Genomic DNA, 15189 nt, shown 5'->3' with positions numbered 1-15189 from the left:
TCATGTTTGACAAAAATGTTTGTGAAAATGTATGTATGCATATATATATATATATATATATATATATATATATATATATATGCATATCTTGATTATTTCCCTTTTTCATTCTCACACAGGAAATGTATGACGTTGCCAAGAAGCTTTGCTCTTTCTGTGAAGGGCTTGTCCATGATGAGCATCTTCAGCACCAAGGCTGGGCTGCAATCATGGCCAATCTGGAGGACTGTTCGAATTCATACCAAAAACTTCTTTCCAAGTTTAATAATATTTATTCTGAATATCTTCGATCCATAGAAGACATCAAGTTAAAACTTACTCAGTATGTTTGTCATTATGTGAATGTTTAAAATGCCTTTATCAATAGTTTTCTAGTCCCTAGGTGTTGGTTGGAGGCTGTTTATTTAAATAACTATTTTTAGTCTCTTAAAGCATTTTTATTATAATTATCATTATGATTATTGTTTGTGTAAGTACAGGGATGTGTGTTTCAGAGTGCTTATATAAAAGTCAGAGGGCAAATTTTCCATGTTGGTTCTCTCCTCTGGCTGTGGGATTCAGGCTCTTCCTGTTGCCCACTCAGCCATCTCACTGACCCATTTTTACAGTCAGACTTTGGTTGTGTTTTTGGTTTTGTTCTTGGTTTCTTTTGTTCAGTCTATCTAAGAATCTCTTCCTAGCTTTTGTCCAATTGAGATAATATAAGTGGGGGACAGGGAAGACCAGAACTCCCAGACATGGACAACTTAGTTAGGTCCTTTACATGTAAATCAAGTGCCGTTGGGTTTTGGAAGGGAAGTACAAAAATAATGTATAATTAATATGCAAGTGAGCAATACTTCGACCTTAGAATAATTGCTAATAAATGCTATATAAATGCTAGTATATGTACTTTTCCGATTTTATATTTAGGTTTTTGGGTTTTCGGTTTTTTTTTTTTCCCGTCTTCTTTGAATTTACACATGATAGCATGTATATTCTTTTCTTTCCTTTTCTTAATTCTTCATTTTTTTTTTTTAAAGTGATGCTGGGAACTCAACCGTCGCACTTTCCTGTTTCATACAAGCAATTTTGCACCCCAATTCCCGTGACTCCTTCTTTTCCTCAGTTTTTTAATATTGTAGATTGACTTTTTTCTTTTAAAGATTTATTTATTTTATGTATATGAGTACATTGTAGCTGTCTTCAGACACACTAGAAGAGGGCATCAGATTCCATTACAGATGGTTGTGAGCCACCATGTGGTTGCTGGGAATTGAACTCAGGACCTCTGGAAGAGCAGTCGATGCTCTTAACCACTGAGCCATGTCTCCAGCCCCTAGATTGACTATTTTAATACAAGTTTTGCTCCTTAGTTCTAGACTTCAGAAGAAATATTGGTAGGAAAGAGAATGGATAATTAGTAATAGTAAAAGGATCATTTTAAATGTTTATTACAATAACCTTTCCAACTACCTATCTTGGAGGGAGTCCTTCTGACCATATCAATTTACTTTAAGGACTTGAATCTATTAACATATAGTTTTATGATATCTTAAAGATTACATATTTTCCTCCATATTCTTTAGCAGCTATACTCTTTCAGTCCATTTTTGATGTGGTTAGTTTAAGAGTTATCCTAAGTCTAAAATTCTTAGTTTAATCCTATATTGTCAATATATTAAATATATTTGATTGTGATAAAGCCAATTACAGTGTGAGGGACTGCTATGGTTAATCTTCATAAATTTTAATGTTTTTTAATTAATAGGTGTATTTGAAACAAGTTTCAAAGTGTCTACTTCTTTAGTATAATCTAGCTAGCTTTGCTTTAAATTTGTATTTTAATGTTAATGGTCACCTTTCTACTAAGTTGTACTTTTAACTGGCTAATAAAGGAGCTTATATGTGAATAAGACATGGAACAGTGGTAAGGCTGGTGTTTTGAAGTACAGTGTAATTTCATTGGATGATACTAGAACACACTCGTTTTACTGACTCATGTTTTGTATCTTAAGTTTAGGAACTGCTGTTTCAGTAATGGCCAAGATTCCACTTTTGGAGTGCCTAACCAGACATAGTTACAGGGAATGTTTGGGAAGACCGGATTCTTTAAATGAACATGAAGGCTCAGAGAAAGCTGAGATGAAAAGATCTTCTGAACTGGTGCTCTCTCCTGATATGCCTAGAACAACTAAGACATCCGTGTTAACCTCATTGCACAAGTCAGTGGAGCACGTAGCTCCGGATCCCGCCGATACTGAACGTGGCACAGAACTTAGGGAATCTTGTCAAAGGACTGTCCAGCAAGAAGAAGCTTCAGTAGATGCAAAAGACAGTGATCTGCCTTTTTTTAATGTTTCTTTGTTAGACTGGATAAATGTTCAAGATAGACCTAATGATGTGGAATCTCTGGTCAGGAAGTGCTTTGATTCTATGAGCAGGGTAAGTGAGTGTGTGTGTGTGTGTGTGTGTGTGTGTGTGCGCGCGCGCGCGCGCGCGCGCGCGTGTGCGCATGTATGTTGGAGCGGGAGGATGATTAAGAGCAGAACCTGGAATTTGGAGATTAGATCAAATTATTTTAACCATGCTCTTGAGTTGATTATAAATTTGGGAAGATTATTTGAGAGTAAATTTTTAATGCAGTTTGAAGGGTTTACACAAATAGATTTTGAGTGGTTCAAGAATAAATCACTACCAATTAAGTATATTTTTGAACATTTCCATTGTTTGGAAAGGGGTCTTTTTGCAGTAAGCACCTCTCTCCATGAGAACCGTAAACTATTCCATCTCCTTAAGAATTCATGAGTAAGACATTGCGCTTTCAGTCGCAATTCTAGAAGTAAACCCAGGATAAATGTCTCTTCATATTTGCTCTTTAAATTGATACAAAACATTTGCATCAGAAAGAAAATTGCTTTAGTGACACAAAATAATAATGTTTTGAAGATTTCAGTTGTCAGAATACAAAGGACTTTGCTTAAAGGGGTACTTAGTTTGAAAACAGCTTTAGTCCTTGATTCATTCAATCTTGAAAACAACAAAACACCTGAATATTTGGTCTAGGATACCTGGAACAGGATGTGCCTACCTTATTTAAGTTGTAAGTAAAATGAGAACATTAAGAACTTGGCTTCCTAATATGTTCAGCATCTTTGTCCTTGATAATATCTGATAGATAATTATTTAATTCAGTTTAAGGCACTTGTCCCAGAAAAACTGTCAAATGAATGAAAATGAGACTATTATTTCTGCTTAAATACTAATATCTTAGTATCTGAAACTTCCATTTATGAATGCATGATTAACCATATAACAGTGGTCCCAATAACCAACTAGTGCCATTTTTATAATTACAACTGTCCTGGACTTCAGAATAATTTTGCATAAAGCCTGATGCTTGCTAGGATAATGCTCCACTACTGTTGTATCTTCTGAACTATATAGGCAGAGTTAGCTTTCCCAGGATGACTTTGAACTCAATCGTATAGTCCAGTTAAGTCTTCACAATCCTTCTGCCTCAACCTTTTGTGTACCTGGGACTATATAGGACTTGCAAGCAGATCCACCATGAGACGTTTTGTGATTAGTGAGTACTGTTTATCTCATAGTAGTAGTTTTGATTGACAGCAAATAAAAACAAAAGGTGCTTAGATTTTATTTTTTTGTTTGTATTTTTGATTCTATTTAGAGCCCTTAGTTTCATAGATTAGTCCGATTTCTGTTTCATAATGTATATTTATAATGTATAGTGTGAACTCCCATAACTGCCTCAGGAAATGAGTTGGGACATAATTTGTTTTGGAATTTAATGTTTGTAATTTCTGAATTCCAGCCCGGACACTTGTGGTTTAGGGTTAGGGTTAGGGTTACGGTTACACTTGTGTTTATAAATTTATCAATCTGAATCCCTGGGTTTTATATTTGCTTGGACTGCTAGACAATTTCATAGTTGTTTTGTTTGCAACCCAGTTTTTATTTAAACATAATATTCTATAATTTGATTTTTTTTGAATATTTCTTTTATTTTTATTTATAAATATGTTTGTGTTTCTGTAGGTGCCTTCAGAGACCATAAAAAGGCATGGCATCTGTAGAGAGAGATATACACATGGCAGTATGTAGCTTGATCCGGTGCTAGGAACCAAACTTGGGTCTTCTGCAATAGGATTGTGTCTTTTTTTCTTAATTTTTTTATTATTTAAGTGTATTTTATACATCAAACATTTATTTTGAGAATCAAATAATACATAAAAATTGTTCAACTTTTTTATTCATATCCTTTCATACCCTAAAAGTATCATTAATGAATATTTAATATTATCCATAACTGAAGATCTTATATCTGATGTTGAATACTAAATTGTTTCAAAACATAGAAAATATTCTTTTGGGGTTAAGCATAGTAAAAGCATAAAATATTAAAAATGAATCATTGAGAAATATATTCAAAAGCCCTTATATGATACCAACTGACATAGTGAAAGACTATTTAAAACGCATTATATATCTGTGTTCATTGCCTAACAGTCAGTTTACTTAAAAAAGATTATCAGTGTTTCTAGGAGAGAAATTATCAGTAAGTATGTATTAAAAAATTTAAAATAACAAAAACTCTTTGAAGTTAAGCATTAATCAAATGCTAATTTCAAACACTTGTGAAAAATTATCGATAATACTTCTATGATGCTTTTAGAACATGATTTTAATATTTTCAACTTATAATCTTTGGGAAAGTGGAATAAAAATTTCCACAAAATATTAAATAAATTTTTATTACAGTAAGGATTTTTAGGAATTATGTTAAGATCAATCCATTGTTTTTCTCTTCCTAACCATTGTTCACTTGAATTATCTTCCTGTTTTACCCTTCCCTAACCTAACCTCATTTAAAGGGCCTAGTCAAATTCCTCCTTTACACATCAGAAAGGCAGTCAAAGAGACCCCAGTCAGCGAGATGACTCAGTGGGTAAAGGGTGTCTGAATGTGATGTTTGATTCCTAGATGGCTGCAGGAGGGAATTGACTCTCCCAAGTTGTCCTTTGACCTGCATGTATATGTCATGGAGCTCACATTCGTGCCCGCACATGTGTACGCATTTACACGTGTTTCGCATACACAAACACAGTTGAAGAAATAACTTGGATGCTACCTGCATGTTGATATTGGCAGGTATTCAGAATCCCTTCTGAGACATGAAAAGCTGAACTAATTTTCAACCATTGAAAGTTGAATTTAGGATCTGGCAAGGTAACCCAGTGGGTGTAAAAGCCTGAAACCTCATTTTAATCCCCAGGACTCATTGTGAAAGGAGAGAAGGCATTTCTTTTTGCTCATGCCCTTTTACCCACTAAGGCTCTAGGTTTAGTTACAAGCACTGCAATGTCAATAATGATGATGTAATAAAATGTTTTTTCAAGTTATTGGTGATAGTTCACACATATAATCCCAACACTGAAAATTTGATACTAGCCCGGGCAGTATACTGTAAGTTCCTTGAATGAGACCCTGCCTCAAAATAAATACGTTATGCTTAATGAAAGATAAAACCATACAGAGTAATCAGAATGTGAGGAGGGATCTGGAATGAAGCAGCAGAACCTGAGAGTGAGGAGCTAGGCAAAGGTAGTAGACTATGCCACAGTTCCAGGAGCCTTTAATGAAACAAGGTCGTTTAATATCTGTGACCAGTTTTACTAGAAAACAGTCGCCACCAAGTGCATCATATAGTTACATTTTACACTACAAACACGTAGAACTAAAGTCAGAGGACAGGAGAAATTAAATTAAATATTAAGAAATCTCATTGACCAAACCATTTCCTTGCAATAGAGATTAAGTTTAAGCTTTCTGTCCCATTTGGTAAGGACAAACCTTGCCTTTTTAAAGAATGGGATCTTGCTGAGTTGCCTATGCTGGCCTGAACTTTTGGTTTAATTCTACCTTGTTTCCTGAGTTCTGAATTACAAACATGCCAACATACCTGGCTATGGAAGATGCTTTGAGAGAAGATGAGGTGATGAGTTACTACCAAAGAATGGGTTTGTCATTAGCTCCACTTTATATGACCCTGATGACTTTGAAAATAACATATTCTTAGGGATACTGAGAATTGTTTAAATTGATTGAGATTTGTGACTACTGAAATTTTGAGTTTTGTATTGTGATTTGTTTAGCACAAGTTGTTTAGGATGGGGTTCATTCTATTAACCTTCCTTTGGAAGTATAACTTTATTCCCTGTGCATTTTTCTGCATCATTTTCTTTCTTTCTTTCTTTTTTTTTTTGTTTGTTTGTTTTTTTCGAGACAGGGTTTCTCTGTGTAGTCCTGGCTATCCTGGAACTCACTCTGTAGACCAGGCTGGCCTCGAACTCAGAAATCCGCCTGACTCTGCCTCCCAAGTGCTGGGATTACAGGCTTGCACCACCACGCCCGGCTGCTGCTGCTGCTGCTGCTGCTGCTGCTGCTTCTTCTTCTTTTTTAGATTTATTTATTATTATATATAATTACATCTGTCTTCAGACCCCCCAGAGGAGGGCGTCAGATCTGATTGTGGATGGTTGTAAGCCACCATCCACAATGAGATTGCTGGGATTTGAACTCAGGACCTTCGGAAGAGCAGTCGGTGTTCTTAACCACTGAGCCATTTCTCCAGCCCCCTGTATCATTTTCTATATCCTTTGTATCCTATTCTGTATCCAGTTACTGTGAAATATAGTTAAAACTATTTCTAGAAGATTTTACTCATATATGTTTCCTTCTCATTTAGCTTGACCCAAAGATTATTCAACCATTTATCAAAGAATGCCATCAAACTATTACCAAACTTGATAATCAGAATATGAAAGCCATTAAAGGGCTTGAAGATCGGCTATATGCTTTGGACCAGATGATTGCTAGCTGTAGCCGGCTGGTAAATGAACAGAAAGAGCTTGCTCAGGTATTGTGTTTATGACCACTTGTTTTCTAGCTCCCAGAACCAAGTAGCTGAATTTCATTGTGTGCTAGTATCCCTCTCCTCATTCCCTTCACCTTCTCCCTCCCACTTTCTGTACTTCATGGACTGGAGTTTTCCTGTTTTTCCTAGGCTGTCTTCCTGCTTAACTGCTATGGTTTTTGGTTGGTTGTTATATTTTTTTTTATTCCTTGTGATATTGATGTTTTATGTGCTTATTTTTAATAAGAAAACAAATATTATAAAAGTTTAAGATAGCTTAACATTTTGTGTTTCCATGACATTTTAAAGAATTTGTTTGCTTTTAGCTTGTGTTTGGGTTAATTATTTTAATAAAGCTTTCAAGGTACATATTGTAAGTTAGCTTTCTGTCCTTGGAATAGCCATTTCTCCCTCCTCCCCATTAATGTGAGACAGAAATTGTAGGAATCTAAGTGAAAAGTGGTTCATTGTTGGTTTTTCTCTTGAGAGCTTATGCCATTTTCCTTCCCAAAGGGATTTTTAGCTAATCAGATGAGAGCTGAGAACTTGAAGGATGCATCTGTGTTACCTGATCTGTGCCTGAGTCATGCAAATCAGCTAATGATTATGTTGCAAAACCACAGAAAACTGTTGGATATTAAACAGAAGTGTACCACTGCCAAACAGGAGCTAGCAAACAATCTTCATGTCAGACTGAAGTAAGAGATTCTGTCATTTCAGTTCTTGTGTCTTTTTAATCTTCCTAGTAATAACAGTAATTTCCCCTTATGATTATGTTGAAATGCATATTGACTAACTTTAGGGTTAGACTTTATAGAGCCTTGATCTTCAAGATGACTTTTAACAAATGTTACCTACAAGATGACTTTTAACAAATGTTCAAAGCAATGAATCTTTATCTATAGGTGGTGTTGTTTTGTGATGCTTCATGCTGATCAAGATGGAGAAAAACTGCAAGCACTGCTCCGCCTTGTAATAGAGCTATTAGAGAGAGTCAGAATTGTTGAGGCTCTTAGTACAGTTCCTCAGATGTATTGCCTAGCTGTTGTTGAGGTTGTAAGGAGAAAAATGTTCATTAAACACTACAGAGAGGTAAGCAATTCTAATTATTTAATTATATATTAACATTCATAATTGGTATATTTTATTAATATAAATGTTTCTCTTCTAAGTGGGCTGGTGCTTTAGTCAAAGATGGAAAACAATTATATGAAGCTGAAAAGTCAAAAAGGGAATCCTTTGGGAAACTATTTAGTAAGTGTTAATTTATTTACCCTTTTCCTTTTTTATTTTTTGGCCTTTAAGTAATTTCTAAAATAACCATGTTCCTGTTTTTTTTTTTTTTGTACAGGGAAGTCCTTTTTAAGAAATCGTCTGTTTAAAGGACTGGACTCCTGGCCTTCCTCATTTTGTGTATGTATTTTTTTTTTCTAACTAGGACTAAATTTCTATATTATAAAACCTTATTTTTTCAGGGTTAGAAGCATTTATCAGAAACAAAATAAGTTATGAGTGATAGGATTAAATTAGCATAAAATGTTTTGGGTTTAAGGGTTACCTGGTGTAAGCTTTAATATGGGTTAATTTTTGAGATTATATTTTAATTACAGTGTTTCTCCCTTCCCTTTCTTCTCTAAAATCTTCCATATAAACTTCCTGATCACCTTCAAATTCATAGACTTTTAAAAATCCATTTACCAGTGGTATTATATGTATACCTGCATATATTTAAGTATTTCTAGATATAATCTGAATCTCTATAATGCTACATGTATGTATATTTTCAGAGTTGACCATTTGGCACTGGACAGTGATTAGTGGGCTCCCCCTGGGAAACCTCTCCTGTTTCCAGCTTCACTCAGTTGTCTAGTTCTCTGTGTAGGGGTGAGGCTTTGCGGGATTTTCCCATGCAACTTAGTGTGTTCGTTCGTGTCCTTGTCCAGGTGGTCATGTTGGTGAGACTGTGTGTGGGTGTAGCTTCTGATGCTACTAGAAGACAAAGTCTCTGAACAATCTTTCTGCCCCCTTTTCAATGTTCCTTGAGTCTAGAGCTGCAGTGTTGTAGATGTCTCCTTTGGTACTGGCTTCCTCAACTCTTCATATTGATTGGTTTTAGTTTTTTGTAGTCTCTGTTGCAAAAGAGAAGATTCCTTGATGGGGGGTAAAAATGTATATTTCTACGTGGGTGTAAGGACGATATTCAAGGATTGTTAGGGATTAAGCTGATTGAGTAAATTAGTGGTTGCATGTTCTCCTACAATAATCTTGATTTTACTAGTGCTGAACAGTTAGGTTTGTAGTGCCAGGCATGGTCTCTTTTCTGTTGAGCAGGTCTTAAGTTCAGTTAGAGAGGTTTTGCTTTCTGCCAAGGTGTGAGTTCTTTACCACTACTTTATCATTCAAGCGCTCAGCGTAGGCTGGCATCATCAGTGGCAGGTTTTTTTTGTTTTTTTTTTTTTTCCTTTTTTTCTTCTGTTTTTCCTTTTATCTTTCTGTAGTCTTCCTTCTGTCTGTTGCTGTTTCACCCCACTGTCTCCATGCCACTTCATTATTTGAGTCAGAGTAGCTCGAGTCTTCAGTAAATCTTCCTTAAAATTAAACATGAAAGTGCCATTTGATAGATTTTAGCTGGGTTTATTAATTTTTTAAATGGAAAGAAACATGTTTCACGATCTAAGAAATTTAGGAAGTGCTATGTCCTTCCACCATATTAAGATGTCAATTTCAAACATGTTTCTGCATGGTAGTATTTCTTAAGAATGTACAATTGTAACTAGAATTCACATACTCATTTATCAATGAACCTATTTTATGAAGATTATCCTGACATTTCAATCTTCTTGACTATTGATTAAGATAATCAGAGTTATTTTTAAAAGATACCAATTCTTGCCAGTATTATAAAAAATAATTAGTAGGTCTTTACAATCCATTTTTCATTTAGAATTAAAGTTTGAAGTCTTCAAAATGAGAAGAGCAAAGAAAAAAGTCTCCCTAAGGAACACCAACAAAGTTTACTATAGAGACCTTTTGTGACCATTCTGTAAGCCAAGGGGAAATCGGAAAATTATGTATTTCGTGTTGATGGGATACTAGAATTTCTGTCAGATGGTGCTAAGACAAGAAGGAAAGGATAAGTATATTAGTTACCACCAAGATGCTCAGTTTCCAGACTAGTGAGCCCTGGCATATTTGCATGGTCTTTTGCTTAAGTCTATTAGTAGTCTCTCTTAATTGTGAGGAGATCATTTGACATGTTTTTGTCAGTCTCTTATAGTGGATTTAATTATATCAAGAAATCATAAATTCATCCTTTGTATTAGTAAAGTGTTTTTTTCCATTTATAGACCCAGAAGCCTCGAAAATTTGACTGTGAACTTCCAGATATATCATTAAAAGATTTACAGTTTCTTCAATCATTTTGTCCTTCAGAAGTGCAGCCATTCCTCAGGTAACAGCCATGAATACTTTTGACTTAAGTTGATCTTAAAATGATGAAAGTTATGATTTGGGCTGGTGAGATGGCTCAGCGGGTAAGAGCACCCGAGTGCTCTTCCAAAGGTACAGAGTTCAAACCCCAGCAACCACATGGTGGCTCAAACCATCCTTAATGAGATCTGACTCCCTCTTCTGGAGTGTCTGAAGACAGCTACAGTGTACTTACATATAATAAATAAATAAAAATATTAAAAAAAAGAAAGTTATGATTTGCTTTCTTGTGGCTTCCCTAGCTTGTTATACTGTTTTTTTTGTTGTTGTTTTGTTTTGTTTTGTTTTTTAATGAGTGTACAAGCTTCTTTCACTTTGCTTGTCCTTGCTTAAGAAGGACTGACTCTGTTGTTCATTGTTTTTAAGAGAATGAAACAATTTGTTTGCAGTTTGTTAGAAACTAAAAATCTATCATTCTTTTTCAGGGTTCCCTTACTTTGTGACTTTGAACCTCTACACCAGCATGTACTTGCCCTACATAATTTGGTAAAAGCAGCACAAAGTTTGGATGAAATGTCACAAACTATTACAGATCTCCTGAATGAACAAAAGGCAAATGAGTTATTTTAAGTATTTTTATTAATATAAGATGTTTGCACTGTTATAGATTTTTAAGACTTTAACTCTGTGTTTCAGGTATCCACAAGTCAGGCATCCCCACAGTCAGCTGCTTCTCCAAGAATAGAAAGTACAACAGGCATTACAACTACTACCTCACCAAAAACTCCTCCTCCTCTATCTGTTCAGGATACCTTATGTCCGGCAGTGTGTCCCTTAGAAGAATTATCTCCAGATAGCATCGATGCTCATACATTTGATTTTGAAACCATCTCCCATCCAAACACAGAACAAACTGTTCACCAAGCTTCTATAGACTTGGATTCATTAGCAGAAAGTCCCGAGTCTGACTTTATGTCTGCTGTGAATGAGTTTGTGATAGAAGAAAATTTATCGTCTCCAAACCCTATAAGTGATCCACAAAGTCCAGAAATGATGGTGGAGTCACTTTACTCTTCAGTCATCAATGCAATAGATAGTAGGCGCATGCAAGACACAAGTACACGTGGAAATGAGGGCTTTGGGGATCGGGCTACTCTACATGTCCAGCTGGAGAAATGCAGAGCTGCTGTGCAAGACTCTAACATCAGTATACAAACCATCAAGGACGATCTGTGCCATTTCAGAACATTTGTACAAAAAGAACAGTGTGACTTATCAAATTATTTAAAATGTACAGCTGTAGAAATAAGAAATATTATTGAAAAAGTAAAATGTTCCCTAGAAATAACACTAAAGGAAAAGCATCAGCAAGAACTCCAATCTTTAAAAATTGAGTATGAATGTAAACTTGATGCTCTAGCAAAAGACAGTGAAGAAAATGTAAATAAAATTTTAAAATTGAAAGAAGATTTAGTATCCCTTGAAGAGGCTTTACAAAATAAAGACAATGAATTCACTTCGATTAAACATGAAAAAGATGCTATTGTCTGTGTCCAGCAAGAAAAAGATCAGAAGTTGTTAGAGATGGAAAATATAATGCATACTCAAAATTCTGAAATTAAAGAACTGAAGCAGTCACGAGAGATGGTGTTAGAAGACCTGAAAAAGCTGCATGATGAAAGAATAGAATCGTTGAGAGCTGAATTTCAGTGCTTAGAACAAAATCACCTGAAGGAATTAGAAGACACACTGCACATCAGGCACACACAGGAGTTTGAGAAAGTTACAGCAGACCACAATGTGTCTTTGGAGAAATTAAAAAAAGAAAATCAGCAAAGAATCGACCAGATGCTAGAATCCCATGCCTCAGCTATTCAGGAAAAAGAACAACAGCTGCAGGAGTTGAAACTCAAAGTTTCTGACTTGTCAGACATGAGATGTAAGTTAGAGGTTGAACTTGCACTGAAGGAGGCAGAAACAGATGAGATAAAGATCTTGTTGGAAGAGAGCAGAACACAGCAGAAGGAAACGTTGAAGTCTTTACTTGAACGAGAGACCGAAAATTTAAGAAGAGAAATAAGTAAACTAAACCAAAAAATTTATGATAATAATGAGAGTTACCAGGTGGGTTTGTCAGAGTTAAGAGCGTTAATGACAATTGAAAAAGATCAGTGCATTTCAGAGTTAATCAGTAGACATGAAGAAGAGTCTAATATACTTAAGGCTGAATTAGACAAAGTTACATCTTTGCATCACCAAGCGTTTGAAATAGAAAAAAAACTGAAAGAACAAATAGTTGAATTGCAGACTAAATTGAACTCAGAACTGAGTGCTCTTGAAAAACAAAAAGATGAAAAAATAACCCAACAAGAAGAAAAGTATGAAGCACTTATCCAGAACCTTGAAAAAGACAAGGAGAGATTGGTTATAAACCACGAGCAAGACAAAGAACAGTTAATTCAGAAGCTTAATTTTGAAAAAAACAAAGCTGTTCAAACTGCACTAGATGAATTTAAATTGGAGAGAGAACTTGTTGAGAAAGAGTTATTAGAAAAAGTTAAACATCTTGAGAATCAAATAGCCAAAAGGTAAGTATTAAGTTTAGAATGTTATTTACTATTTCAGATGTATGTGTTAATTATAATACCCTGATTGTTTGATTTTCTAGAATAGTTTCTGGGATATTTTCAAAAAGTGAAAAAAATTTTACATAAATTTATAATTTACTATTGTAATTTATATGTAAATTTACTGTTGCTTGAGCTAGGTGTTATAGCTTATACCTGTAATCTAAGTACTTGGGAGGCTGAGGCAGGAGGATTGCTGTGGAGCCAAGCCTGGGCTACAGAGTGAACTAGTTTTAGGCTAGACTTTGCCTTAAAAAGAAAACAACAAATCATTTTCAGAAAAATGCTTTTGAAACATGTGATTTGTACCTTTACTAAATTTTTCAGTTGAAATTGCTTTTCTTTTCGTATATTTATTTAGAGTTAATGTCGATAGGGATATACAGAATGGTCCTCACTATTGCTTTCTTGATATTACAATTTCATTTATTGTTTTCTCTGGTTGGAAAGCTAATGTTTTTAAATTCCATATTTTTTGCTTGTGTGTTTCTTTTTAATTTTTGTAATGTCTGATTTTGTTTTTGTTCTTGTTTTGTTACCACAGATGGGTTTGGTATTTCTATTTTGTGGTAGGATTTTACACAGTGTAGTAAATCTATTGTTTAGTCCTACCATTAGTTCTCAGAGTGAATATTGTATTGTGCATGCGTGTATGTGTGTATGTGTATGTATGTATGTTTTTGCCCGTATTGTAATGCTGATTTTAAAATAGCTCTTTTTGTATTTGTGTGAGGCGAGAACCTTTTGGAAATTGAACTTGAAACAAAAATGTCAAAACACTGTAATGACTGAAAAAGCTCATTAAAGAACTGGATGGTAAACTGGTAATAGCAGAATATATTAAGGAATTATTGCAGTAGCTATGCTATAAAACTGAGTTTAGTTCTTTCTTAGTACAGCATGGACTAGTTCAAGTTTATTCTAGGTAACAGGATCAGGATCAGTAGATGGAGCCTTATAAAGACAGCAATCAAATGAAAGGAAATTTTAGCCTTTCCAACTGACCTTCCAACATTCTTGTTGATAGCAGGGTAGAGTGATAAGAAACCAAGAGTAGGAGATGAAGAATTTGATCCAATATTGAGAGAGATCAGATTGCAGGAGTGGGAAATTTTCTCCAAACTGACTTACAAACTTCATGTTACAGCTGAGCAGTGCAAGCTTGACAAGGAACAGTTGTCAAGGTTGGAGTCGAAAGGGCCTAAAAGAGACTGACTAATGTTTAGTGAGACTTTGTCAAGCTCTAAGTGAAATATCAAGACATCTTCTGAAGTACTCACCAAAGTTGATTCTCCATGGCTCACTGGGAAGCTGCCACAGTACAAAAGAACCTCTTAAAAGCAGCAAATATTGGCTTAATCTACAACATAAAATGAGTAGTTCTCAGTTACTTGTCAGGAAGTTTTGTGAGACGACCGGCTACAACCACTTCTGGAGAATAGGACTGGGGCTCTCTTGTCTCCCAAACCTTGCAGGTGTTCTTTTATTGGCATATTTGAAGCTCTTCAAGGGATTTTGGGAAATGTAGAATCTGTGCCATGAAGTATGTATAAGATTGCAAAAGAGTTGGTAGCAGTGTTGTGGGGGAGCGCAGTCTAGCATTATACCCTGTTTTAAACTTAGTAGTCAGATGTCAATATTTCTTTATTCATATTGAATGCCTAAATAAAAACACTTCAAATAATATCATTTGTTTCACATGATGCAACTTTTGTCCCACATATGCCTGAGATTTCCTTACCCTCTCTGTTTTCAAAGGTAAGACTCAATTGCTGTTATTGTATCTTTCCTTGATAGAACATTTGTCCCCTTTCCTTTTTTGTTCCAATCACTGCCATTCTGTAGGTTAAAAGCTGAAAAGAAAATAGAGCATAACTACCATTGTTGTACTTTACTTCATAAACTGTAGGAGTAGAAGAAGGAATTATAAAACCTAAGAAGCATTAGAGAAAACTTATAAAAAGCCATTATAAAATAAATGCCTTAGTGTGAGTAGATTTAATTACTAGCCTTTATTTCTGTAGTTACCCTTGCAACTGATATATGCATGCAGCTTCCTTCTATTATCTGCTCCATTCATTATCTTAGTTGTTTTTTTTTTAATTTTTTTTTTTTTTCCAAGACAGGGTTTCTCTGTATAGCCCTGGCTGTCCTGGAACTCACTCTGTAGACCAGGCTGGCCTCGAACTCAGAAATCTGCCTGCCTCTGCCTTCTGA

At 35.1% G+C, this 15189-nt stretch overlaps 1 protein-coding gene across 1 annotated transcript in view; it reads left to right on the top strand.

Moving 5' to 3' along the window:
* Rb1cc1 (RB1 inducible coiled-coil 1) overlaps positions 1-15189 on the top strand; it is a 60291-nt gene that overhangs the window by 24054 nt on the left and 21048 nt on the right. The window contains exons 6-15 of the mRNA XM_021222022.1: positions 120-322; positions 1998-2424; positions 6749-6919; positions 7430-7614; positions 7822-8008; positions 8089-8170; positions 8268-8329; positions 10264-10367; positions 10831-10957; positions 11042-12933. Of these exons, the coding sequence (XP_021077681.1) occupies positions 120-322; positions 1998-2424; positions 6749-6919; positions 7430-7614; positions 7822-8008; positions 8089-8170; positions 8268-8329; positions 10264-10367; positions 10831-10957; positions 11042-12933 (3440 nt within the window). The remainder of the gene's footprint in view (positions 1-119; positions 323-1997; positions 2425-6748; positions 6920-7429; positions 7615-7821; positions 8009-8088; positions 8171-8267; positions 8330-10263; positions 10368-10830; positions 10958-11041; positions 12934-15189) is intronic.

Source organism: Mus pahari, chromosome 22 (assembly GCF_900095145.1).
Source record: "Mus pahari chromosome 22, PAHARI_EIJ_v1.1, whole genome shotgun sequence".
In the NCBI taxonomy this organism is placed as follows: Eukaryota; Metazoa; Chordata; class Mammalia; order Rodentia; family Muridae; genus Mus; species Mus pahari.
The sequence above is the reverse complement of the archived record's forward strand: the minus strand, read 5'-3'. Positions and strand labels throughout refer to the sequence as shown.